Source organism: Carettochelys insculpta, chromosome 20 (genome assembly GCF_033958435.1).
Source record: "Carettochelys insculpta isolate YL-2023 chromosome 20, ASM3395843v1, whole genome shotgun sequence".
NCBI classification, from domain to species: domain Eukaryota; kingdom Metazoa; phylum Chordata; order Testudines; family Carettochelyidae; genus Carettochelys; species Carettochelys insculpta.
In genome coordinates, this window is record NC_134156.1 from 10,134,368 (window position 1) to 10,159,320 (window position 24,953).

The window sequence follows — 24,953 nt, forward strand, 5'->3', positions numbered from 1 at the left end:
TTGGGGTTGCTCCTGCTTTGGGTAGGGGGCTGGACTCAATTACCTCCTGGGGTCCCTTCCAGCCCTTGAATTCTCTGATTCTAACATTGAGGTGTTCTGGGCCCATCCATCATTCCAAGGGTCCCCTGGCATTTAACAAACACATTTTGCAGCGTGTGTAGCATAGTGGAGCACTACTTCTATTTGTATCATCATCCCCAGATCCCACCTTCGTTATCTTTTTGCAAACCCCATCCAGGAGTATTAAAAGGCGTGTTTGTGTGTCCCGGTTGTTTGGCTTTAAAGGAAGTAACAGGCTGCCTGTGAAGACCAGGGAAACAAACAGATGCGATGAGTTAACTCTGCACCAGACAAGGAGTCAGATTTCTGCTCTTACTGCTGGCAGCTTCAGGATCTGCCCATACCAAGAATTTAATAGACCTTGCGGTGTGCTCAGGAATGGAGCATCGTGAATGGAGGGAGTAGTGGCTGCTCTGGAACAGGGCAATGTCTCAAGGGAGAGCAGCATCTTTGCTTCTAGTATGGAGCTGTCAGGGCTGAGTTTAAGATGTCAGGGCAACATAACTCCCAGAATTTGAGTAGGGTGGCAGCCGTTTGCAGTAGGCCTGCTTTTGGCCCCACAAAATATTCGCCACCTTTTTTGAGGAGGTGGCTAATGCTGGACGTATGTGTCACCTGTTCCTGAACAGGGGAAGGGCTTATAATAAAATCCCTTTCTCCAAAACAGCTTTGTTCTAAACCTGTCAGCAGGATAAGTAGGGACTCGGGCCTGGATTGATCTGTGTAGGGCTGGGCTCGCCCCCAGTTTGTAGCGTGAGTCGCCAGTCCACAGGCAGACACATGGAAACCTGCTGAGTTCGTCTTTCTTTGCAGCAAGAGCTTTATACAGAAGATGCACATAAGAAAATATACAATTTGTTTTCTATATAAGAGGAACAGGCATTTTCATCGTCCTAAGAGCCATTTACACTCAGTTACAGAGGAATAAATATATATTTATAGAATTCTTCAGGATAAAAAATGTAGTTAAGTTGAAACTGTGGTATGGTAAAATCCATGACGATAAACCACAGGCATCCTGCTTTCCCGCTAGGCTTTCTCGGGTAGGGATGGGGAGAGGAGGAGGAGAACTTGAGAGCAGGATCGCTCCCGAGAGAGAGGCAGATACGGTGATTGCAAACCTCTCCCCTTCCATGCGTAGGTGCTTTGTGAAACTGCCTTCCTGGGTGGGGGGCGGCAAGACAAGAATCCAATCACGACGCTATTTCGATGCTGAGGTTCTGCAAGTCTAGCAGATCTCAGTCCTGACATAGAGAGATCGCCCCCTGCTGGACTGAAAGGGAAACTCACTCTCTATGTCCCCTGCACCCTGGATGTGGCTTCACCTGTGTTCCTCTGCCCTGACCAGCAGGGGTCACCTCCTCACATAGGAGGAGGAGGATTCTGTTTGCGTGAGTTGAGAAGAGACGGCTTTCATGCCGGATCACTGGGGCTGGGGGCGGGAGGAACCTTTATAGCTCGCTATTCATTTGCATCCCACTGGAAGGAGAAAGGTGATGACAAACTGGATGGTCAAGGACATGGGTTTAGGCGGCCCGTGGGAGGATGACTGTGTTTTACTGGCAGGATCTAGGTAAGCTTGTCTTAGCATTGTCATGCATAGTTTAGTTTTTAAAGAGGCCTCTGTAAAAATACATAGATGCGGGAAGAGATTGAAAAGTTGGATTCCATCCTACGATCGGCAGATAGGCGAGGTGTGTGAGGCTCCTGGAGGTGATCCACTACGTCTCTTGACGGATGGTAGAAGCTCGTGGGTGGACGTGGATGTCGTCAGTAGTTTTGTGATTGGTTGAAGTGGCCAGTCACCTGGACTAGCCGTAGCAAGGCCTGTTGTAGGAGGCAGGGAAAACAATACATGTTTAAAGATCTTTCAAGCAGATCAAAGGACTGGAGGCTTTTTCATCGTCTTGTGTCTGTCTTGCACAATGGTGAGTCTGGAGGCAGTTGCCCTCATTTTTAGAGGTGCCAAACAGCCCTTCTTTCCACTGGACATCAGGCCAATAGGTTGTTCTGTGATCTTGACTCTCCCACTGCCTTGCTGTGAGACTCCCAAGTAACTTACCTATGTGATGGGGTTCAGGGGTCCCCAAGCTCTGCACCCCGTCCGCAGGCAGGAGTGACTCTCACTCAGCAGGAAAACAGCTGGCTTCTTAGTTGACAGGACACAGCGTCATACAGAGGAGTCAGTGCAGCAATCAGAGACAGCCAGTCCAATCCATGTTGGGGAGAGGAGGTCCCAAAGGGGTCCCCTGAGCTGGGGCCTTGCCCCCTCCTTTGTCTCTCACAGCCTCAGCCCAGACCAACTGCTTTCCAACTCCCATTTCCAATTCAAACCCCACCTCCTCCTTTGTCTGCAGTCCAGAGGTGTCACCTGGTCGCCTAGGTTACCCGCAGCAGGAGCCCCACACCCTTTCTGAGCCACACACACATACACACACTGCATCCCCCACTACATCACACCTGGTCACCTAGGTTATCCTCAGCAGGAGCCCCACACTCTCTGTGAACCACACACATACACACACCTATCTCCCACTACATCACAACCTACAATTTCAAACCTGGGTGCCTGAACATTGACACCCGAGGCCTAGATTTTCGAAAGCAACCTGTGATTTTTTTGACTGCCCGGGTCTCAGACTGCAAAGACCCCTGATCCTCAGAGCACATTCCCTCTGAAAATCAGACCCCCTTAAGATGTTTTAAGTTGGGCACAAGACATTAGGCCTTTAGTGAACATATATGGCCTCTCAATAAGGAACTTGCATCTCAGAGACGCCGAGCACCCGCAACTCTGAGGCCAAATCTATACTCTAGGGCAAAAAATTGATTTAAGATACGCAGCTCCACCAACGCGAATTGACGTACCTTACACTGATTTTTCCTCCAGTCCCCACAGTGGGAGGTTGACGGGAGAAACAGTCACGTCAACTTCCCTTACTCCTCATGACTGCGAGAAGTACCAGGGTCGGCGGTGGAGGTCTGATTGCTCAGTTTTAGTGCGGTCCCACTAGGTGGCCAAAATCAAACCCTGGAAGAATGGCACTGTGGTGATTGATCTTCCGGTAAGTGTAAATATATCACCAGCGAAAGCAGGGAAAGTAGCAGGTAGTTGACACATATAAAGATCAGGTCACTTGCTTAGGTGCCCCTAGCCTGGTTCTATGGCGTGAAAGTATTTAGTTTTTGTGTCTCTACAACAGGCATAAATAAATTCTCCTGTTCACAAATTGTGAGAATCAGTTAAGGGATGTTTGGTGCTTTTCGAGAGCACCTTCCATCTGAGGGTCTAAAGGCAAAGTGTCATTGTCATCACCATCATCGTTTTGTTATTTCATCCTACCAGAAGAGGGCTCCAAATGGCAGGGGTGAGGGAGAAGGGTTGGCGTTCTTCTTTTCCTGGCCAAGAAGGGAGTCTCCTACATATAATAAGTTAAACACTGTGGTTTAGAAAAGTAAAGTTTCCACCCTTCAGTGCTGAAGTCTGCCAGCCCTGCCGGGAACAGCTGGTAGGTCCATCTGTAATCCATAAACCTCCCAGCTGTCCCACAGAAATAGCTTCACTCTGGGAAAGAGGGGGAAGAGCTGGTATCTCCTCTGACGTGCAGGACATACAGGCTGTGTCTACCTTGTATTCCTCTTTTGAAAGAGGCATGCCAATGAGGGAAATCAAAAATGCAAAAGAGCTTCTTTCGAAAGAAGAAAAACAGCGTAGATACGGCTTTTTCGAAAGTAGACTCCATCTTCGAAAGAACCCTTCTTCCCTTTTTTTGTGGGGAGAAGGGTTCTTCTTCGAGTGTCCCCGTGGGTGCTCCACATTAGGTGTCGGGCTCGCCCGGCGCCGCAGATCGGATCTTCCAAGCAGTTTCTGCCGGACCGCGCATGCGCCGGTGCGCGCCACTCCCCCACGCGCTCCCAGCCACGTGCGCGATCCGGTCCCCGCCAGTTCCTCTTAACCGCCGTCGGCTGCAGACAGAATCCGAACTAGGCTAAGGCCAAGTAGCGTATTCAATGACTTTAACTGTTTTTCTTTAAAGTTTTTCAAGTACTTAGGCTACTGCAAGTTAGCCGGTTGTTATTTTTCAAAAAAAAAAAAAAAACCAAAACAACAAACAAACTACAAGCGGGACAGCTTCAATCCAGTCCCAGTAACAAGCGCCGGAGGCCAGGAGCATCGGGCCGTCAGCCCTCCTGCTGAGGCAGGCCATCGGACGGGGAAAACAGCACAGGGAAGGTGCTAAGTACCCGCTTAACAACTGAAAGACTCACCAACAATGTCCTCTTCAGGATTTAAAAAAATGTGAGTCCTGCCCAGAGGCGATTAAGGAGAGACAGGGAGATGCGGCTTAAAATGCTGCTTTGGATAAGGCCCTCCAGCCAGACGTGCCGGAGCGGCCGCAGCAGGAGGGACCCTCCGGGGCCCATAAAAGGAAAGCTGCCTCCCTCACTCCATCAGCGCAAAAACGGAGGAAAGTCTCCCCAACCCGATCCCTGCCGGCAGCAACAGCGAGCGGGACGGGAGGAGCGAGCAGCCCCCAGCCGCAGCAACAGCTGATCGGTGGCGGCACGGAGAGCCACGTGGAAGCGGCTCAGCCTCTGATAATCAGCCAGCCGCCCCGCACCGCAGGCAGGGCGGCGGCTTAAAACTGCTTTTCATAAGGCCCTCCAGCCAGACGTGCCGGAGCGGCCGCAGCAGGAGGGACCCTCCGGGGCCCATAAAAGGAAAGCTGCCTCCCTCACCCCATCAGCGCAAAAACGGAGGAAAGTCTCCCCAGTCCGATCCCTGCCGGCAACAATAGTGAGCGGGACGGGAGGAGCGAGCAGCCCCCAGCCGCAGCAACAGCTGATCGGCGGCGGCACGGAGAGCCACGTGGAAGCGGCTCAGCCTCCGATAATCAGCCAGCTGCCCCGCACCGCAGGCAGGGCGGCGGCTAAACAAGCGCCGGTACCGGCGGCACCGCAGGCAGCGGCACCGACCCCCGGGGAACCGGCGGTGCAGAGCACGCAGGCACGCAGCCTGCAGGCACCGGAGGACACCGCACCTGCGGCACCGCCCTCGAGTGTGCCGAGCTCGGTGCGGATGGGGCCGGGATCCCCTGTACGTCAGGGGGCGGAGTTACCTCCTCAAGGGAGGGGGAAGGCTGCACACAAGAGGAGGCATTGCAGCCCCTCTCCGGACAGGGCTGTGGAGTTGCTTTCTCACAGCCCTCCGCTTATGTTGCAGACTCCAACCAGAAGGCAGGGGTCCCCCCTAGCCTACCCGGAGCCCCCTTCTCCATTTTTTGCAACCAGCCTCACCCTGGCTGGGACCACCTTCACCCTTCCTGGGGTTTGAACCGCTGGACTATTATGCAAAATCGCTCTCTCCAGCCCTCCCCCAGACGCAGAGGGTATGCACCAAGGGAATGGTCTAGGTCACCTTCCCAAGAACAGTGCCTATACTGCCATGGTCGCCCCTACCACGCGGGGCATAGACACCATCGGCTATCTACTAGGGAAAGATCCCCACAAACGACCTCGTACCCCCAAGGGCAATTGCGACCGGGGACAGAGACTCAAGCATTTCAGGGGGGACTGGTTATGGAACCCCGAGATTTTCCCTCGCAAACCTCTAGTGAGAGGGTGTACCATCACCAGCAGGAACCGGAAGGGTCCAGAGAGACGTACCCCAGCGGTTCCTCGCTCTCCTCCCCGGATGAGGCTACGGCCCCGGGGGACGTCCATCCTCCGGACGATCTCAAACAGTTCCAAGAGCTGTTTTACGAGGGTGGCCTTCACGCAAGGCATCCAGACAGCTAAGGTGCAAGAGAAACACCATAAGCTCCTCAAAAATCTGAGACCTCCGGCCTCCTCCAAAATAGCAATACCGCTTGATGACGCAATCTTGGAGTCTGCCACTATGATATGGCAGACTCCTGCAACTATTCCGCCTGTCCACAAGAGAGCGGAGAAAAAAAAAAACAAACAAAAAAAAAAACAAAAAAAAAACTTCGTGCCGACAAAGGGCACGGAGTTCCTGTTCAGCCACCCACAACCAAATTCCTTGGTGGTGGAGTCGTCGCAATGTGGGGGAACAGACAAACATGCCAAAAAGCTAGAGCTGTTGGGCAGAAAGGTCTACTACTCCTCCACTCTACTGTTGCGAATGGCAAATTACGCAGCGCATCTAGCGAACCATAATTTCGATAACCACATTAGGTTAACCTCCCTCATGGACTCGCTTCCAGAGGGCAAGAAACCAGTGCTCAAGGCCATCATGCAAGAAGGTTACGCGGCCTCGAGGACGGGAGTTCAGATCGCCCTGGATGTTGCGCACTCAGCAACAGCGTCCCCAGTACCACAGGGGTTACGAGCAAGGGCGACATCAACAGCACCAGCAGTACAGAACTCCCAGGCGTCGTTCCCAACACAGCCGTGCGTCCTCGGGGCAGGGCCAAAGGCCACAAGTTTGACACACAGATCCAGGGCTGCGCCATCACTACCATCGCAAGGTCATCCGAAGCGGTTATTCCACCATCGCCTCCGACCATTCTATAACCAGTGGCAAAGGATCACCACAGACAAATGGGTGCTGGAGATCATAGCCACGGGGTACACCATCCCCTTCCTGTCGCTCCCACCGCCATGACCTCCACCCAGGCCCCACCTCCAGGAGGCCTCCCACGTAGCGAGGCTCAAGCAGGAGGTAGACCATCTCATGCTCATAGGGGCAGTGGAAAGAGTGCCGGAGCAACTGCAAGGGAGAGGGTTCTACTCGAGGTATTTCCTCACGGGGAAAAAGACAGGAGGCGGGAGGTCCATCTTAGATTTTCGAGGCCTCAACCGGTACCTGCGCAAGCAACGCTTTCGGATGATCACAATCGCCTCCATCCTTACGGCACTAGACGATGGAGACTGGTTCGCAGCCCTCGACGTGTATTTACAAGACGCGTATTTTCACATAACTATTCATCCGGCTCACCTACGATTCCTCTGGTTTTTCATGGTAGGCAAAGAACATTTTCAATACAAGGTCCTACCATTTGGCCTCTCCTCGGCCCCCAGAGTCTTCACCAAGCCCTTGTCAGTGGTGTCAGCCTACCTTCACAGACAGGGGGTATTTATATTCCAGTATCCAGATGACTGCCTACTCAAAGGGGCCTCGAAGGAGGAGGTACTACGCATAATATGCGTCACAGCAGGCACGTTCTCTTCGCTCGGCCTGGTTATCAATCTGACAAAATCAAAGAGAGACCCCACGCAGGACATAGAGTTCGTAGGGGCACGCATAAATTCTATTACAGCGAGGGCGTATCTACCAGAGACTCACTTTCGGGCCGTCGGCTCCCTCGTGCAAGTCTTCACCTTCAGCCCTACGGTGCTGGTTCTGACGTGCTTACAGCTGCTGGGCCACATGGCAGCAGCGACGTTCGTAGTACAGAACGCCAGGTTACACATGCGCAGCATGCAGCACTGGCTGGCGAGCGTATACAGCCCGGCAGCACACACTGTTCACAGGGTGGCGTCGCCCACAACAGAGGTGCGCGAATCTCTGCAATGGTGGGTAAACCCCGAGAACCTGCTAACAGGGGTACCCTTCCACCAACCACACATATCGGTTTTTCTTACTACAGATGCCTCCCTCATAGGGTGGGGAGCGCACATGGGCGAAGAGGTGACGCAAGGGCTGTGGTCCTCCACGGAGCAGTCACTGCACACAAATATACTGGAGCTCCGAGCAGTGTTCAATGCCTGCAGACACTTTCGAGACCATATAAAAGGCAAAGTAGTCGGGATCAGTATAGACAATACCTCCACCATGTTTTATATAAATCGGCAAGGAGGAGCTCGGTCCCGTGCCTTATGTGCGGAAGCAGTCCGGTCGTGAAACTGCTGCATCGCCAACAATATAACCTTGAAAGCCTCGTACTTCCCAGGCGCTCACAATGTGAAGGCAGACCAGCTGAGCAGGTGTTTCGCACTCACGCATGAGTGGCAGATCCGTCCCGATCTGCTGCAACCGATTTTTCATGCATGGGGTTTTTCCCCAGATAGACCTGTTTGCTACTCAGCACAACAAGAAGTGCCCACGATTCTGCTCCAGGGCAGGACTGGGACGGGGGTCCCTGAGGGACGCCTTCGCGATCTGATGGAGGGGCCCCCTGCTTTACGCTTTCCCTCCCACAGCGCTCATCCACAAAGTGTTGCAGAAAGCCAGGAGGGAAGGAGCCTGAATGATCCCGATAGTCCCAACGTGGGATCGACAGCAATGGTTCCCCCTACTCCTGCGCATGTCGGACCGGCCACCGATGCCCCTTCCGGTGGCGCCGGATCTGCTCACGCAAGCCCAGGGGTCCATAGTGCATCCGCACCCCCAAGGCCTGCGACTACAAACGTGGTTAATCCATGGCTCAGCTCCCTAGAGAGCACATGTACGGAGGAAGTGCAGCAAGTCCTAGACAGTAGCAGGAGGACTTCCACCAGGAAGACCTACAAGCAGAAATGGACTCGCTTTACGGCATGGTGTTCTACCAAACAGCTAGCCCCCGTTTTCGGTGCCTATGGCTGTGATATTAGAGTATTTACTGGACCTCAAGAGAGGAGGACTCTCGCTATCCTCGTTTAAGGTCCACCTTGCCGCCTTTTTGGCATTCAGACACGGAGAGACAGGGCACATGGTGTTCGCCCATCCCATGGTTACCAGGTTCCTTAAAGGGCTGGTAAACCTATACCCCCCTCGGAAACCGCTTCCACTTTCGTGGAACTTGGACCTGGTGCTTAATGCGAAAAGGGGACCACCGTTCGAGCCTTTGGCCATGGTTTCCCTCTGCCTCCTTATGATAAAGACGATCTTTCTTCTCGCAATCACGTCAGCTCGCAGGGTGAGCGAGCTTGCGGCAGTTATGGCAACGCCACCCTGCGCTGTTTTTTTCAAGGAGGCGGTAACCATACGGCTGCATCCAGCTTTTGTTCCTAAAGTTTCTTTCTGAGTTTCATACTAACGAACCTATTGTTTACCCTCGTTTTATCCAAAGCCTCATAACTCTAACAAAGAGGCGTGCCTACACCTCCTGGACGTGAGGAGGCGCTAGCTTTCTATATAGACAGGACCAAGTCCTTCCAGAGAACGGATAGACTCCTAGTCTCTATCGCTCCCAAATCAAAAGGAGAATGTCTCTCTTCGCAGAGAATCTCGAAGCACATCGTATCTTGCATAAAAATGTGCTACAAACTCAAAAAGACTCCTTTCCTGGCCATGCCCAGGGCTCATTCCACTAGGGCGGTGGCAGCATCAACAGCCCTTTTTCAAGGGCGTTGCGCTAAAAGACATTTGCAGAGTGGCGACCTGGTCATCCTGTGTCACCTTCGCCAAACATTACGCCCTTCACAGGGTATTCCAAGAGGATACCCGTCTCTCGACAGCGGTCCTCTCGGGGACAAGCTGCACATAATCCGATTACCCACCTCCTATCTTGGGTTACTGCTGGGTAGTCACCTAATGTGGAGCACCCACGGGGACACTCGAAGAAGAAAGAAAGGTTACTCACCATAGTAACGGTGGTTCTTCGAGATGTGTCCCCGTGGGTGCTCCACTACCCGCCCATCCTCCCCGCTCCAGATCTCTGTTTAGTGTTTTGCAGGAGCATCCGAGGCGGTTGGTCAAGGAACTGGCGGGGACCGGATCGCGCACGTGGCCGGGAGCGCGCGGGGGAGTGGTGCGCACCGGCGCATGCGCGGTCCAGCAGAAACTGCTTGGAAGATCCGATCTGCGGCGCCGGGCGAGCCCGACACCTAATGTGGAGCACCCACGGGGACACATCTCGAAGAACCACCGTTACTACGGTGAGTAACCTTTCTTTCTTTAGAAGATGGGGTTCACATTCTAAAGAGCCGCATCCACCCTGCTTTTCTTCTTACAAAAGGATATGCAAATGAGGCACTAAATCTGTACCTTATCTGCATTTTCAATTTCCCTCATTTGCATGCCTCTTTCGAAAGAGGAATGCAAGTGTAGACATGCCCACAATGGCTATGTCTACACTAGCACCCCTCTTTTGAAAGGGGGATGCTAATGAGACACATTGGGATATGCTAATAAGGCACTGGTATGAATATGCAATGCCTCATTAGCATAGCAGCGGCCTCACCACTTTGAAAGTGCCACTTTCGATCACATGCAGCTTGTCTACACAAGGTCCTTTTCGAAAGGACTCCACAGACGTCGAAATCCCCTTATTCTTATAACCAATTTCAACATCTGCAGGGTCCTTTCGAAAAGTGCCGCAGCTGCCATTATGCCAACGAGGCACTACATATTCATTGCAGCACCTCATTAGCGTATCTTTCGAAAGAGGGGTGCTAGTGTAGACATAGCCAGTGTTGCTTTCACCATTTCCTTGTCCACAGGTGTAGAAAAGAAAGTTTAGGTCTGATAACTTGAGTAGCCACCAGTAACAGCTCCCTGCTTGTTCCTGTTAAAGCAGTAAAAATGCTTGTCACTGGCAGTGTCATAAGGGTGCCCAGAGTGTTACTGACCCAAAAATAAAAGGTCCCTCTCCGCACAGCTTGCAAACGTGGAGGCTGTCGCCCAAACCCCAGAAATCAACGGGAGTTCTTCCAGTGACTTCAGTGGGTTGTGGACCTGGTCCTAAGACAAACCAAACACTGAGCAGCAGCTGACGCCCATGAGGGTGCAGAAACAACATTGGCAAGGGCTTGGTCTTCTGAATCCTTAAACACCCAGTGGCTTTCAATGAAGGGAGATGGGTTTGTGATGTTCTCGTGCGTACAGCCTTCAGGTAAACAGGACCTTTGTTTAGGGTCCAGTCAGCTCTTTTTCTGGTATCACCTTCTCCATCTCTCCTTCCTGCTCCTGCATTCCGCTCTTCTGCCCAAACCTTCTAATTCAACAACTGGCTGTTGCCTCAGGGCACAGCTCTGGGCCTCAGGACACCATGTTCCAGGGCACAAGGTGTTGCTTTCAGACCAGTGCTTAAAATAAATCAGCTGACTCCTCGAGGACCAAGTCTTTAGCTTAGATACTGCACAAGGAACAAGGTTGGCTGGCTGTGGTGCTGCCTGTCCCCACGGTGCACTGAGAATGGGTTTGAAACCAGAGCTGGAGAGACGTTTGCGAGGGTATGAGCCCAGGCGGTCGTTTACTTCTACACTGAGCATGCAGGGTGGGTCGTGGATGCTGTTCCAGTAAAAGCTACCCTGTGGCCTCCAGTTTTTGAGCAGGAGTACCTGGTGCGGTGTGAGATACGTGCTCAGAGCCCACTGCCCAGCTGTCTGAGGGCAGGGACGTTTGGTCGTTACTCTCCTGGGCCACATCCGATGGAGGTTAAAGGTTGTGTGTCCCACCCCCAAGCCTCTGACCCATCCACTTCCCCCGCCTAGAAAGGCCTTTGGAAAGGAAAACTGGGAAACTTCTGAAAAAGAAAAGGTTTGGATGATCCAGGCCCACCAACGTGGGGGCAAAGGGAGCGACTGACTGTCTCAGGGCCTGGCAACTCGGAAGGGCCTGGGGCTCCTAGCCGCCTCACAGCTACTGTGGCAGCAGTGGCAGCCGGAGCCCGAGGAGAGATGTAAAATCCTGGTTATTTGGTTAACCAAGTAAAGCAGGGGGCAGCTTGGGAGGTCGCTCCACCCCAGCCACCTCCCCCAACCCGGGACCTGTGTGTTTCAGGGACCTGGGGCTGTTCTGCCCCAGTTGAGCTTCCCTGCTCAAATTATTGCTGAGCAATTCCAATTCCTTTACTTCCTAGCCAGGACCTTCCTTGCGGTTTTATGGTGCCCTACGTGGGTGGAGGAGGGACCAGAGGAGAGGCCGTAGCACAGGTGAGGGCTGAACTCAGGGCTGCAGGGCAGCGGGCAGGAGCAGGGCAAGAAGCATTTGATACAGTATCATGTGACCTTATCAGTAAACTAGGGAAATGCAGCTTAGATGGGGCTACTCGCAGGTGGGTGTATAACTGGTTGGACAGCTGCTCCCAGAAGGTAGTTATTAATGTCAGAGAGGGAGCCGAATTAGTCTGTATCTTCAAAAACAACATGTCCTGTGTTACCTTATAGACTAACAGATATTTTGGAGCATAAGCTTTTGTGGCAAAGACCCGCTTCGTCAGACGAAGCGGGTCTTTGCCACAAAAGCTTATGCTCCAAAATATGTTAGTTTATTAGGTGCAACAGGACTTCTGATTATTAATGGTTCACAGTCAGGCTGCAGGTTTCTGCAGGGGTCAGTTGTGGGATCAGTTCTGTTCAATAGCTCCATAAATGATTTAGATAATGGTATAGGGGGTCACACTTATCAAGTTTGCAGATGATACTGAGCTGGGAGGGATTGCAAGTGCTTTGGAGGGTAGGGTCAGAATTCCAGAAGATCTGGGCAAGTTGGAGAAATAGTCTGCGGCAAATAGGATGAAGTTCAGAAAGGACAAATGCAAAGTCCTCCTCTCAGGGAGGAACAATCAGTTTCCCATATACAAAATGGGAAGGGACTCCCTGGGAAGGAGAACTGCAGAAAGGTGTCTAGGGGTCATAGTGGACCACAAACTGAGTATGAGTCAACAGTGCAATACTGTTGCAAGAAAAGCAGGTATGATTCTGGGATGTGTAAACAAGAGTATTGTGAGCAAGACGCAAGAAGTCATTGTTCTGCTCTGCTCTGAGCTGATCAACCCTCAGCTGGAGTATTGTGTCCTGTTCTGGGCTCCACATTTTAGGACAGACATGGAGAAATTGGAGAGGATCCAGAGAAGAGCAACTAAAATGATTAAAGGTTTAGAACACATGAGCTATGAGAGAAGATTAAAGAATTGGCGTTGTTTAGTTTGGAAAAGAGAAGGCTGAGAGGGGACATGATAGCAGCTTTCTAGTACTTAAGAGGGTGTTACAAGGAGGACGGAGAAAAATTATTCTCCTTAGCCTCTGAAAATAGGACAAGGAGCAATACGCTTAAATTGTAGCAGGGAAGGTTTAGATTGGACACTAGGAAAGATTTCCTAACTGTCAGAGTGGTTAATTACTGGTGTAAATTGCCTAGGGGGGTTGTAGAATTTCCATCATAGGAGAGATTTAATAACAGTTTGGATAAATATCTAACAGGGATGGTGTAGATGGTGCCTGGTCCTGCCATACTGGCAAGGAACTGCATTTGATGATCTCTTGAGGTCCCTTCTGGTTCTAGTGTTCTGTGATTCTCTGTAAAGTACATGGGAGGAAATGGCATTATTGAGGGTGTCCTCCAACTGATGTCCTGTTGGGGTTGAGGTGAGGCCAAATCACCGGAGAGAGAATTTAAAGAGAGAAGTGGGAGTGATAAGTGGGAATTGTTTGAGAACATTTTACAAGACCCTCAAAAAGCCACTTGGATAAAGAAAGGCTACCCTGGTTAAACATTCAGCCTGGCTCAGAGGGGAGGTGAAAGCAGTTATAAAAATAATTATGCATACCCAAGCCAAGTGGATGTAAAGGGAAGTTGATAGTTATAAATATAAATCAAAAGCTAGGAATTGTAGAAAATTGATAAGGCAAGCAAAAGGACAGGTGAAGAAATCTGTGGCCAACAGAGTTAGGGAGTTTAAGTGTATTAAGAACAAAAGGATCTGAGCAATAGTATTGGTCTGGTAAATTGTCAATGATGATGCAGGAAAGCAGAAGTGTTCAACAATATTTGTTACATATTTGTGAAAAATCTGGATGATAGCAATGACTGAACCATTTCCATTCCAACAATAATTTGGAAGCTTGTTAAACATTGGCTACTGAAGCGCAACATTTTGGAATCAGCTGGGCTGGATGACTCTCATCCAAGAGTTCTCAGGCAGCTAGTTGTGGAGCATTTATTTTGAATATCCTTATGTCTTGGAACACAGGAGAAGTTCCAGAGGAGGGCAGGAAAACTAAAGTTGTGCCGATATGTACACATGGTAAATGGGATGATCCAGGTACTTAGAGGCCTGTAATCTGACATAAATCCAAAGCCAAATAATGTAATGGCAGGTGTAGGATTTGATCAATAAAGAGTTAAAGGGAGGTGATTCCAGCTGATCAATAGGGGTTTATGGAAAATAGATTTAATCAAACTATCTTGATATCTTTCCTATTGAGATTACAAGTCAGATGGATAAATCATATTGATTTCATAGACTTAAAACTTTTGTAAGGCAGATGAATTGGTATCACATGACATTTGGATTAAAATAAACCCCGAGAAGGAAACAAAATTACTATGGCACACGCCAAATTAAAAATCATCCAAGTAATGGATCTCACAGTGTGAGTGCAAATGGGGAAATCATCTTGCTTTGCGCGTATTTCTAGTGAGATCCCACAGGGATCCGTGCTTGGCCCTCTGCTGACATCACTAACAATGAGCTGGAAGAAAACATGAAATTGTTGCGGCTGAAGTTTCCAGATGATTGCCCATAGCTTGGGGGCGTGCAGAGCAGCGCAGAGGACAGCTTACTGAGACCGAGAAATCTGGGTTGCTTGGTAAACTGGGTACAAGCAAACAATGCAGGTTTTAAAGTGGTCAGATATAAAGTGGTACGGCTAGGAACAAGGAAGGTGGTCACACTTGCAGGCACGGCAGTCCCTAGTGGGGTGTGGGACCTGGGGCAATACCTCCGGCCACAGACCCCACCTCGCCCCTGCTCTGTCCCTGCTCTGCCCCCGTTGCGCCCCTTCTCCCGAGCCCCTCCCCACACAACAGGAGCTGGGGGATTACTGGGGTGGAGCAGTAGGGGTTGGCTCCTCCCGCACATACCACGACAGCAGGAGCTGGAGCTACCCGCCAGCTTGTTCCATTCAGCTCCACCCTCCCAGCCAACTGTGCCCCACTTCCCCATGGCGGCAGCAAGTGCCAGGTCCCAGTTCCAGCCCCACTCTGCTCCCCTGGGTAATGCAGGGCTTGGTGGAATGGGCTGGGGCTGAGGCCGGGGCGGTCTATGTGATGGGCTGCTGGAAAGCTCTGCCTCCTGCTTCTGCAGTGAGTGTGGGTGGGGACCCCCTTCTGCCAGCCTGCACCAGGCCCCTGTAAGTTACCCCCCAGGCCATCCTGGGACCTGAGCTAACGGGGGTGGGGGGACTGTCCCACCCAAAAGACGGTTGAGTTGGCTGCTGCGGGGCCCCCCAAAGTGCAGAGTCTGGGGCAGCTGCATGGACCATGCTATGGACAGGCCAGTTCTGCATGCAGACAGGGCCCATAGCAGTCAGCCCTTAGTGCTGGCCAGGTCATGGCAATGCTCCCTGACTCCAGGCCTCCACAGCTGCATGGAGCAGCGCTGCCACAGCAGTTCAGAGGAGCTCAAGCTGCTGCTGCTGAAGTAGTGGCAGCCAGAGCTCCAGACCCCTTTGAAAGGCTGATATCCCTATGCAGCTGCACCCCCCCACTTCCCCCCACCTGCGGGGGCTGCTTACAAACCATCTCCCTTCCCAAGGTGTTCGTAACTCTGAGGTTCCACTGCAAAGACTAAGACATATATTCTATTGCTTTTACCAGAACGAAGATTAAGGGGTGATTTAATCTGACTGTAACCCAGTAGTACGGAGAAAGGGAGAGGGAATCTGCCTTATAGCTCAGCAAAGGGGCAGTTTGCTTTTTACCTCTTGTAGTAGAGGCTCACGGCTTTCGCTCCTAAGGTCACAGGTTCAATCCCACCTGCGGGTGACCTGGTCGGTGGTCTTTACAAGTGGAGGACGGAATTCGGGACCTTAGGGGCGAAACCCATGTGCGCTGCAGCATGAGCTAAAAGCCCCCTGATTCTCAGTGAAGGCTCTAGAGCTGATTTCACTCTCCCTTGTCAGCATTCTCAGTGCCCCTGGGGTTCCATGGGGAACAAAACTTTGGCGATAAAGGGCCCGTCAGCGTTGCTGACCCAGGGCTGGAAGTTAAAGCTAGCCCAATTCAGACTAGAAATGAGGCCCAACATGAGAACAATGTTGGTCATTCAGTACATTGCCCCTGTGTTTAGAGTTGCACATTTTCGATCACTGGAAAGCGTTTAAAATCAAGGGAGGATGTATTTCAAGTAGATTTTCTCTAGTTCCAACAGGAATTGGCCCAGGAGAGTTCTCTGGCCTGTTATACAGGAGCTCAGAGGGACGAGATGATTAAAATGATCCCTCCTTGCTTTATAACCTATACACTTAGGACTGGGCAAATAAAGGAATAGACTAGGGATCGTCTCTCAAACAGTTACAGTGACGTTCATGGGAAGACTCCCATGGACTTCAGGGGGCTCAGGACTTGGTTTACCTCTGTGAGAGGGAAGGAGAAAACAGGGCGTGGTAACAAAAAGCTTCTTACCTGTTTAATGGCGGTTTCCTTTCCGGGGTCTCCTGGTGGAGAGTTTGCAGCTGCGGAGTGCGCTGGTGTCTCTTATCTGCTGCCCTCGGTACTGAGAGGGTGAGGCACAAGTCGCGTCAGGGCGGGAACGGCTGGACTCCAACCACCTACAGAAGGACAAATGGAAAAGCCCTCATCGTCAGAAGGGGACAAGCTGTCACTCACCTGGACAGAGCTGCCAGGGAGCTGCATTACTCACCACGTGTCAAGTTACGGGGATTGTCTCTTCCTCCTCCCTTGGCGCAACTAACTGAGACCTTCCCCCCCAAAATTGGTCAGTGCCCCCGCTCCCCCCAGGACAACTAACTGAACCCTTCCCCCATTTCTGGGCAGTGGGTGGCAGTGTGGCTGGGCAGGACAAATCGATGCGTATCTCTTACTTGCGCAGAGCTGTGAGCTGACAGGAGCAGTGCCAGGGGTTGTTGGACAAGGTGATGTTCTGCAGGCTGCTGAATGGGAAGTTCCCAGGCAGCTGGTTAAGTTTGTTGTTCTCGATGTGGATGGCCTTGAGCGTGGTCACGCCGGTAAAGGCCTTCTCTGAAAACTGAAGCACAAGGGGAGAGGCAGATGGCTGTGAGGCGGGCAAGGTGGGTTTCCATTCCCTTCTTTCCCAGGCTGCCCATGGTCACAGTTCTTAGGGCAGCAGTGGGGCTGTGGGGAGTCTAGGGGGATCTCCTCTGGCCCCCTGGAGGGCTTCAGGAGACAGACTGTTTTCCTTCTTGAGAGATGGATTTTTAGTTCCTCCCACCTCCAGGTTGCTAAAGGCCAACCCTGTACCCCATTGTCTCCCTGTGTTCCACATCCCCCTCCCTGCTGCCTAAAGAAGAGCTGAGATCTGGTCTCATCTGTTTATTGCTCCCCCTTAATGGGCTGAGACGTGCCCCGGGTACAAGCCTGGAGTCCTCCCAGCGCTCATGGAACAGGGAGGCCTGTTCGTGGAGTCTGAAGGGCCTGTGTACTTTGGCAATGCCCTCTGGGCTCCGAGTGGAAAGTTACGCTTGGCTTCAGAGTGCTGCAGAAGCAGTAGGGCCGGCATCCCGTGCCCGCTCTCCTCCCCCCTCCCTGATGGGCTGTTTGCAAGTCAGCGTCCAACGAAACGCAGCCCCGTCAGCACACCTGCGAGTGAAGTGCAGCGTGCCAGAGAGAAAACTGGCAATTGGGTACTTCCAGCCAAGTATCTCCCCTTCCTCCCTCCGCCCCAGTCCTCCTTGTCCTCAGCTACTTAGTGTGGAAGAATCCTGGGGTAAAACGCAAACCTAGCAGCACACACTTCCCCGGAGCACATTCACTATAGAGGAGGCTGCTGCCTGCACGGGTGCTTCTCTTAGCAATAACAACCCTGTCTTATTCCTCCTTTCCCGTTCCTTTACAAACCCTGGGGCGGGGAGAGAACAGCTCTGTCATCTCCAGAGATGCATGCCCGGGCCCACCCGAATGCTCTCTGTGCCAAATACCCATCTGTGTATTTTCTCTTCTCGCTAGACCCCTCCTCAGGCATGCCCCTCGGTTTGGCGCCTGGCTTCTGCAGGTGGGCTGTCTCAGGCTGCAAACCTGTGAGATCTCGCAAGCCAAGGTGTGCCGGGTTGGATTAGTGCTCTTGTAAATGCCCTCCCAAGTAGCAGGGGTCCTTGACACCGGTCTCCTGGCTGCATTCCAGGTTGGGTAATTCCTCTCTGACCACCTAATTTCTCCCTGCGGTGTCAACCCATTCTGCTTCACTTCCTCTTCCAGGGTCTTCTTCATGCTGCCATGTACTGTTAATCAGCCGCTGTGCTTAACCCTGGACCTTCCTGGACTTGGGGGTTCTCTGAGGGAAAAGTCCGTATGAAAACGCGAGATGATTATGGTTCACTGTTTTGGTGGCACGCGCTAACATGGTCCCGAGGCCTGTTAGAAATGAGTGTCGTCATCTCTTGGGTTAAAGCTTCTGAGAAGAGGCTGGTTTCTGTTTCCTTGCACTTGAGAGGACTTCCCGGTACATGAGTTGCAAAAGTGTTTGAGCTCTTCCTTTTCTGGTGCGACAAGGGCGATGCTACTTGCAACAGCAACAGGGGTTCTCGTAGGGACCAGCTTCTCACCGCTGAGTGGGGATAGAATTTTGAAACTACACAGAAGACTCCAGCCCTAGCAGAGAATATTGGTACTGGGGCAAGTGGGGAGAGGCTGCAACCCAGGTTTGATCGCCGTCTCATACTTTAAATACCGCCGTCCCATGGCCACTGAGTCTGGGGAGACCTGTAGCATTGTGAAGTGGCTCATGTGGGTCACACGGATACAAGGCCTCTGGCGATTGTGCAGAGAGAACTGTAATTTGGGTGTGTATAGGCTGCAGCTGGAGGTGTGGCTGTAGCACATGTAGTCCTCCACAAGCTAGCTTTGATCTAGCTACAGGTTGAATCTCTCTAGTCCAGCAGCCTCGGGACCTGACCGGTGCTGAATGAGAGAATTTGCCAGACCGTGGGAGGTCTGTGTTGTCTAGCAGCATTCCCAACACTCCCACAGCTTACTGGGCTCTTGGAGAACAAGAAAAAGTCCTGGGCCACCTTATAGACTAACAGATAGTTTGGAGCATAAGCTTTTGTGTGCAAAGACCCACTTCATCAGATGCATGAGTGTGGGGGGGATGGTTTCAGAGGGGTATTTAAAGAGTGGAGTCCCAGTAGAAGGAGGGCCAGGGCTGACAAGATCTATTCAGCAAGGTGAAATGGCCCATTATCAGCAGTATGTATCAAAAGAGGGAAAAACAAGTCTGATCAGACAGGGGGATGTGGGCCCATTGTCAGAGTCTAATGGGGAGATATTAACACCCAGGGCAGAGAAGCTGCTTTTGTCAGGGGCCAGCCACTCCCAGTCTCTGTTAGGGGTGAATGAGAGCTAAAGAACAGCACAGAACACCGAGAGCCAGGACTGGTGGCTGGAAACAAACTTTATGGGGCTGCGGGAAATGTGGCCATGTGAATGGTAAGTTGCTATACAGCTAATTAAAATTGTGCCGCATTATGGATGTTGCTAGATGAGGGAGTTCCCGATTAGAGAGGCTCACCCTGTAGTTCCAAACTGTGTAGCAATAAAGTTGCAGTGGGATGGGCTGGAGGTTCAAATAATGCTCAGAGTCCCTGGTGGGCTTGTTCAGAATGTGCTGGCACAGCTTCGTGGCTCCTATTAGCCAAGTTGGCTAGATCAAAGCTAGCTCGAGTATATCAACACATGGTGTGGTCGCTCCTTTGGCTGCAGTGCAGACAGACCTTGAGGCTGAAATAAGGAAACCCAGGAGCAACCCCAGCTGACAGCTGACGGTGCTCATCGTAAAATGGGCATGATTCTTAGGTGGCACAACTCTCCCTGTTGTACTAACCCAATGGTCCAGACTTTTTTTATGAGGACAGTTGGCTGCAGGAAGTGCCATGTGTCAGTGGAGACCTGACAGTTCCCGGCTACTACTGACCAATAGTAAACCATCAGAGAGTCCGTATCACATTTTTGCCATACTAGGGGCATTGGCCCCGTGTCTTGGCTAGTTTGTATAATTCTGCTGGGTCTAGCTACACTTCTGCAAGTCAGGGTGGATCTGGAATTCTTTTCCACTTTTGCATGCAAAGGGAGTGGTGTGTGCTCTGTTCAACAGCTGCCATGTCCCACCCCTGAAGGACTGCACTGGTGGATGAAATAATTCCTCCATGTAGGTTTTCTGCCAGGAACACTGGATGCCTACCTCTCAAAGAAGCCACCGGACAAGTGAGATGATATCAGGGTTTTCAGTTTTTCATACTATAATATTAAAATGGTGACAAACATGTAAAAGATTCGGGGCGGGCCAAACGCAGAGTTATACCTAGACAGCCACATTAAAACAGCAGGGCAGCACAAGATAATACACATGGCAAAGAACGACCATAGTTTCACTGAGTGAGTTCACTGCTGGTGGGAGTGGATATAGCTTTATGGACTGCATGGCAGCTCCATCCTGAAGTCAGCAGTGGCTAGACCTTTCATCTCTTGCTACTGATCAAAGAGATGGAAGAAATGAATCTACGTCTGTTCTCAAATCCCATTCTTGTGCCCAAGGTATTATTCTCAAGATCAACAAGGTCACTGCATAGCAAAACAGAATTCAGAGACTTGAAATTCTCAAGATCGCCTGCATCTGCAGAGGATCTCATCTTGTGTCCCTGGTGTCTCTGCATCTGGCATCACTGAAGGATGACATGCTCATTCTCTAGGGAGTCCTTTTGTAGCTTTGCCAGCAGATAATTTCCAGGTGACTGAGTCTGATTACGCCATGTGTATGGCGACTGTCAACTCAAGAAGAGGAAGGAGCTGAAATATTGACAAGGGCATGCCAGGCTCTAGAGATGATGTCATGCTCAGCCTGGATACATTCCAGATCCCTAGCCAGGCCTTCTGGGGCACTCTATTACTTTGGTAACATGGATGTGCTCTAATGCCCAACACCCTTTGGCAGCTCTTTGCTGCAGTTGGGTTTTATCCTTCAGAGCACAGATGCTTGGCACTTCCTGGCCCCATGTGACACTGGCTGTGTGTTGCTACAAGGCATTATTCTTTTCCACCTGGGATGTTCTCCATCCCTCTGTACCACATGATGGGGTATTGTGTTGCTGTGCCTGGATACGCTCCATCCCTGGGCATCTTGGCATGGCATCCAGGGATGTGAGCTACTCCGGTTCATCAGCTGGTTCTGTGCCATCCAGTTGCATCCCAACAGAGCATTGTTGGAAACTGTATTATCCTTCCTGCCCTTTACTCACGTCCCTGCCTGTGGTCCTGATTTTTTCCATGAGAAGAAGTGGGGTATTTTGCTGAGTTACTTGACTGTCCCTCCTGCAGGGTAGAAACAGGGCTTCTTTGTAAAAGGCTGCACGAGTTTCTCTTGCGAGAGCATCAATAGACAAACCTTTCTTTATAGAGTGAAAATTTGGAAGGAGGGGAAAAAAAGGTAGAAGGTGGACATGTGTTCACTGACTACCTGTCTGCATGGCACTAGGGAGAAAGAGCTATTAGTCATAACTCCTCCAGAGGAATCTCCCTCCCTGTCCCCCAATTTGGAGCAACAGCAGGTAACCAGGCTGGAGATCAGGAGACAGGACATTCACAGTCAACCAGTCCACTGTGCCCTGCCAGTCTGAGCATGGGGTAGCCCCTTGCCACTCATTTCCCCCACCCACCTCCTGAGGCTGGGAGCTATGTGCTGGTTCCTTTTAGAGCACCAGAGCACATTTCCCGCTGCAGCAGTACTACCTGCTGCTGGACCCTTGTGATGGGGCAGTGAGCCCAGGAGACCTCAGCGTCACACAGCACAAGACGACGTGATCCTCTCGCTCTTGTTCATCATGTGGATGTGCAAAGATTCAGGGCCTTTTTTATTGCTAAAAAGCACTTCACCCTCCTGCTGAAGCTGTGACTCCGGTTCTCCTCCCTTTCACGCCCTGCGTGGCTCAGGACAGAAGTCCGCACCTGAATACCACACTGTATCTTAGCCGCTGCTTCCCAGGTAGCCACCTTATACAGGTCACGACCCCGTGATGCCGTTTGGGCCACACTTCTCCTTAACAGGACATCAGCCAGCGTCTGCCACACCACCTCACGGAGGTCTCAACCACAGCCCCATCACCAAACACCAGGGTGTGGTAGTGTCCCAGCTGCTGTCCCCCCACAGCTCACCCTGGCAGAGACCCTGGCCAGTCTTTCCTCATGGCCAGAGCGCCAAGGGGGTAGCGCCTGGAACTGCTGCGGTGGAGGTGAGGGAGAGGGAAAGACGTGACATCACTATGAGACGAGACCCAGGCCCTGTGTTCTGATTTGAAAGGGAGAGCGGGTGGGGAGGAACCTACCTTTTCTAGACCCATGTTGTCCAGAGAGAGTGTCTCCATGTAGCGCCCGAAGGATTGGAAGGCGTAGTCTGGAATGACCTTCATGGGGTTGTGAGAAAGCTTCAGGTCCTCCACTACCCTCAGCTTGCTCATAGGCACCAGCGGGTAAGCGCTGAGCTGGTTCTTCTCCAAGTGGAAGACAGCTAGGTTCTCCACGTCGTCCAGGGCCCCGGGCTGGATGGAGGAGAGAATGTTATCGGAGAGGTAGAGCCAGCGTAGATCCTTTGCACCGCTGAAGGCCCCTGCTCTCAGCTCTCGGATCTTGTTGCTGCCCAGCTGCAGGATGAAGAGGTTAATGAGCGGGGAGAGGAGCCCCTTGGGCAGGTCTGAGATCTTGTTGTGGTCCATGTACAGGTAAGTGAGCTCTGACAGGTCGTCGAAGGCCCCCATCTTGATGACGCTGATGTCGTTGTTGGAGAGGTACAGGTAGACGAGCTGCTTCAGCCCCCGGAAGGCGCCGCTGGAGATCTCCTTGACCTGGGAGTGCTGGAGGTGGAGGGACACAAGCCCTTTCATCTCCCTGAAGCCGTTGGTCGGCAGGACAGGGAAGTTGTTCCTCTGCAGGTTGAGGAGCCGGGTTTGCTCGGACACTTTGGGGATCTTCTTCAGCCCAACGTTGTCACAGATAACGTGCTGGAGGTCTCCGCCATGGCAGTGGCAGCTCGTGGGGCATGCCTGCAGTGAGGGGAGGAGGCACACCAGCAAGCTCAGGAGGCTGAGGAAGAAGCCCGACCGGTCCATGGCCAGAACTGGGATCCGTGTGGGACGGAAGAGAAGCGGCTGCAGCAGGAGGAGGAGGGAGACAAGAGTCTGCAGCAAGCAGAACACAGCCCTATTTATAAAGTTATTGAAAACCGAAATCCCTTCCCACAAACCGCAGGCAGCCGCCAGACTCTGACTTGGAAGCAACTGGCTTTGGGAGCTCAGTGTGAATTTAACCCCTTTTGGCCTCCTCAGACCTCCTGCCCTGCTGCTGAGACCATGTGGGCCAGGGAGGAAAAGGGACCAAGAAAACAGGGTGTGCGTCTGCCCTTTGGAGAGCCCTCTTTGCTCCTCACTGAAACGTGGAGCTAAAACCCTCGGTGACGCCGAGATGGGGAAGTCGGGCTACCCAGCTCCAGCTACAGGGACACAGAACCTCTTCCCCCTCAGGGCCCAACTCATGGGCGTGGCAGGAACCATGCAGGGCCCACCTCTCCTGCACTGATGTTTCCTGGTAGCATTTTACCACAGGCAGAATCCTGAACTATTTTAAGGGCAGGGAGGTGCCTTCCCCTGTTGCTATGTAGGGTCAAACCCTGGCCTCCTTTTTCTGTCCATCTCACTTATTTCGACTGCAATTTTTGTTGAAACCTGCTCCGTCCACTCAGTGAGGAGTTAACTGAGAGGTCCAGCGTGGATCGTTTCAGTGCCAGCGCCGTTAACTCTTTTATCCCTGGTGTAAGAAAAGGGCGGATAAGCGAGCTATTTGAGGCACATTCGGTGTGTGGGCAGCCCCCAGGTTACTGTGGGTGCTAGTGTGATGCTAATAATGGAGGAGGATGTTCAGGATCTGTCATGGCCAGAAGAGGACAAGGTGGGGAGGAGCCTGGCTCCTGCTGAACTAGTCACAGTCTGGCGCACCTGTGACTGAAGGGGCGCTACCCCCTTGGTGATATGGTAATGAGGAAAGACCGGGGCTAGGGGTCTCTGTCAGGGTGAGCAGTGGGGGACAGTAGCTGGGACGTTACCGCACCCTGATGTTTGGTGATGGGGCTGTGGATGAGGCCTCCATGAGGTGGTGTGGCAGAGGCTGGCTGATGTCCTGTTAAGGAGAAGTGTTGCCCGAATGGCATCCCAGGGTCACCTGGGAGGAATGGTTAAGATGCGGTGTGGTACTGAGGCAGCACCTGGCACTTCTGCGACAGAGGTGGGGGAGAGGGAAGGACAGGATGGCTGCGACTTTGATGAAGGGGCTCACGTCACATCAAGGCAATGGCACCACAGCCAGAGCTGGAAGTGTGCTCCGGGCTGGCTGCTTTGGTCAGGTTCTGAAGTTACAAAGGCTAGAACTCCAGAAGGTGCCTCTTACTGACCCCTCAGAAGAGAATTAGGGGCAGAAGGTCGTATCCCTGGACCTCTCTCTCCCTTTCTGGGTGAGAGGGAGAGAGCAGCACCGAAGCTGTGCTGTGGAGGTGGTAAATGGAACATTTTGAGCTGGTTTCTAGCCAGTTCCTGGCTGTAGCAAGCAACTGAGAGCTGAGCACATAACTGGGAGCTTGTTGAGGCTTCCACCTCGGAGGCTGGCTACAAAGCCCCGACAGAGTGTTTATGGAGGCGAGACAGTCTCAAGAAAGGGAGGAAGTCCAAGGGCTGGCTTAGGACACAGAGACTGGCTTATTCACTGGCATCTCTGGGTTTTTCCATTGTTGAGTTGTGGAATTAGCCATCCCTCCCGAGCATACTTCAGAAGGCGTTATGCAAACTGGCTGACAGCATCCACGCCTCTGCCTCACAGATGTGCATTTTCACAGGGCTGTTACTTTACTTTTTATTTTGGGGACTGAACTTTGGTGCTCTTGAGCCTTAGAGACAGTGGACATTGGCTGAATGGAGCTGTAATATAGACGATCTGGCGCGAACCTCTGCAGACCCCTCAGTCCTGACATGCAGCATGCTTCCATCCAAAGCTC

General features: G+C 52.0%; 2 protein-coding genes across 4 annotated transcripts in view; one reads left to right on the forward strand and one right to left on the reverse strand.

Moving 5' to 3' along the window:
- ACSF2 (acyl-CoA synthetase family member 2) overlaps window positions 1–24,953 on the forward strand; it is an 82,292-nt gene that overhangs the window by 34,344 nt on the left and 22,995 nt on the right. The gene's annotated exons all lie outside the window — the stretch shown is intronic.
- CHAD (chondroadherin) lies at window positions 872–23,032 on the reverse strand. The gene is made up of 4 exons (XM_075014707.1): window positions 22,243–23,032; window positions 16,774–16,937; window positions 16,355–16,500; window positions 872–1,887 (listed from the first exon to the last, which is right to left on the reverse strand). The coding sequence occupies exons 1-3, from the start codon at window positions 23,020–23,022 to the stop codon at window positions 16,359–16,361; spliced, it is 1,086 nt and encodes a 361-aa protein (XP_074870808.1). The 5' UTR covers window positions 23,023–23,032; the 3' UTR covers window positions 872–1,887; window positions 16,355–16,358.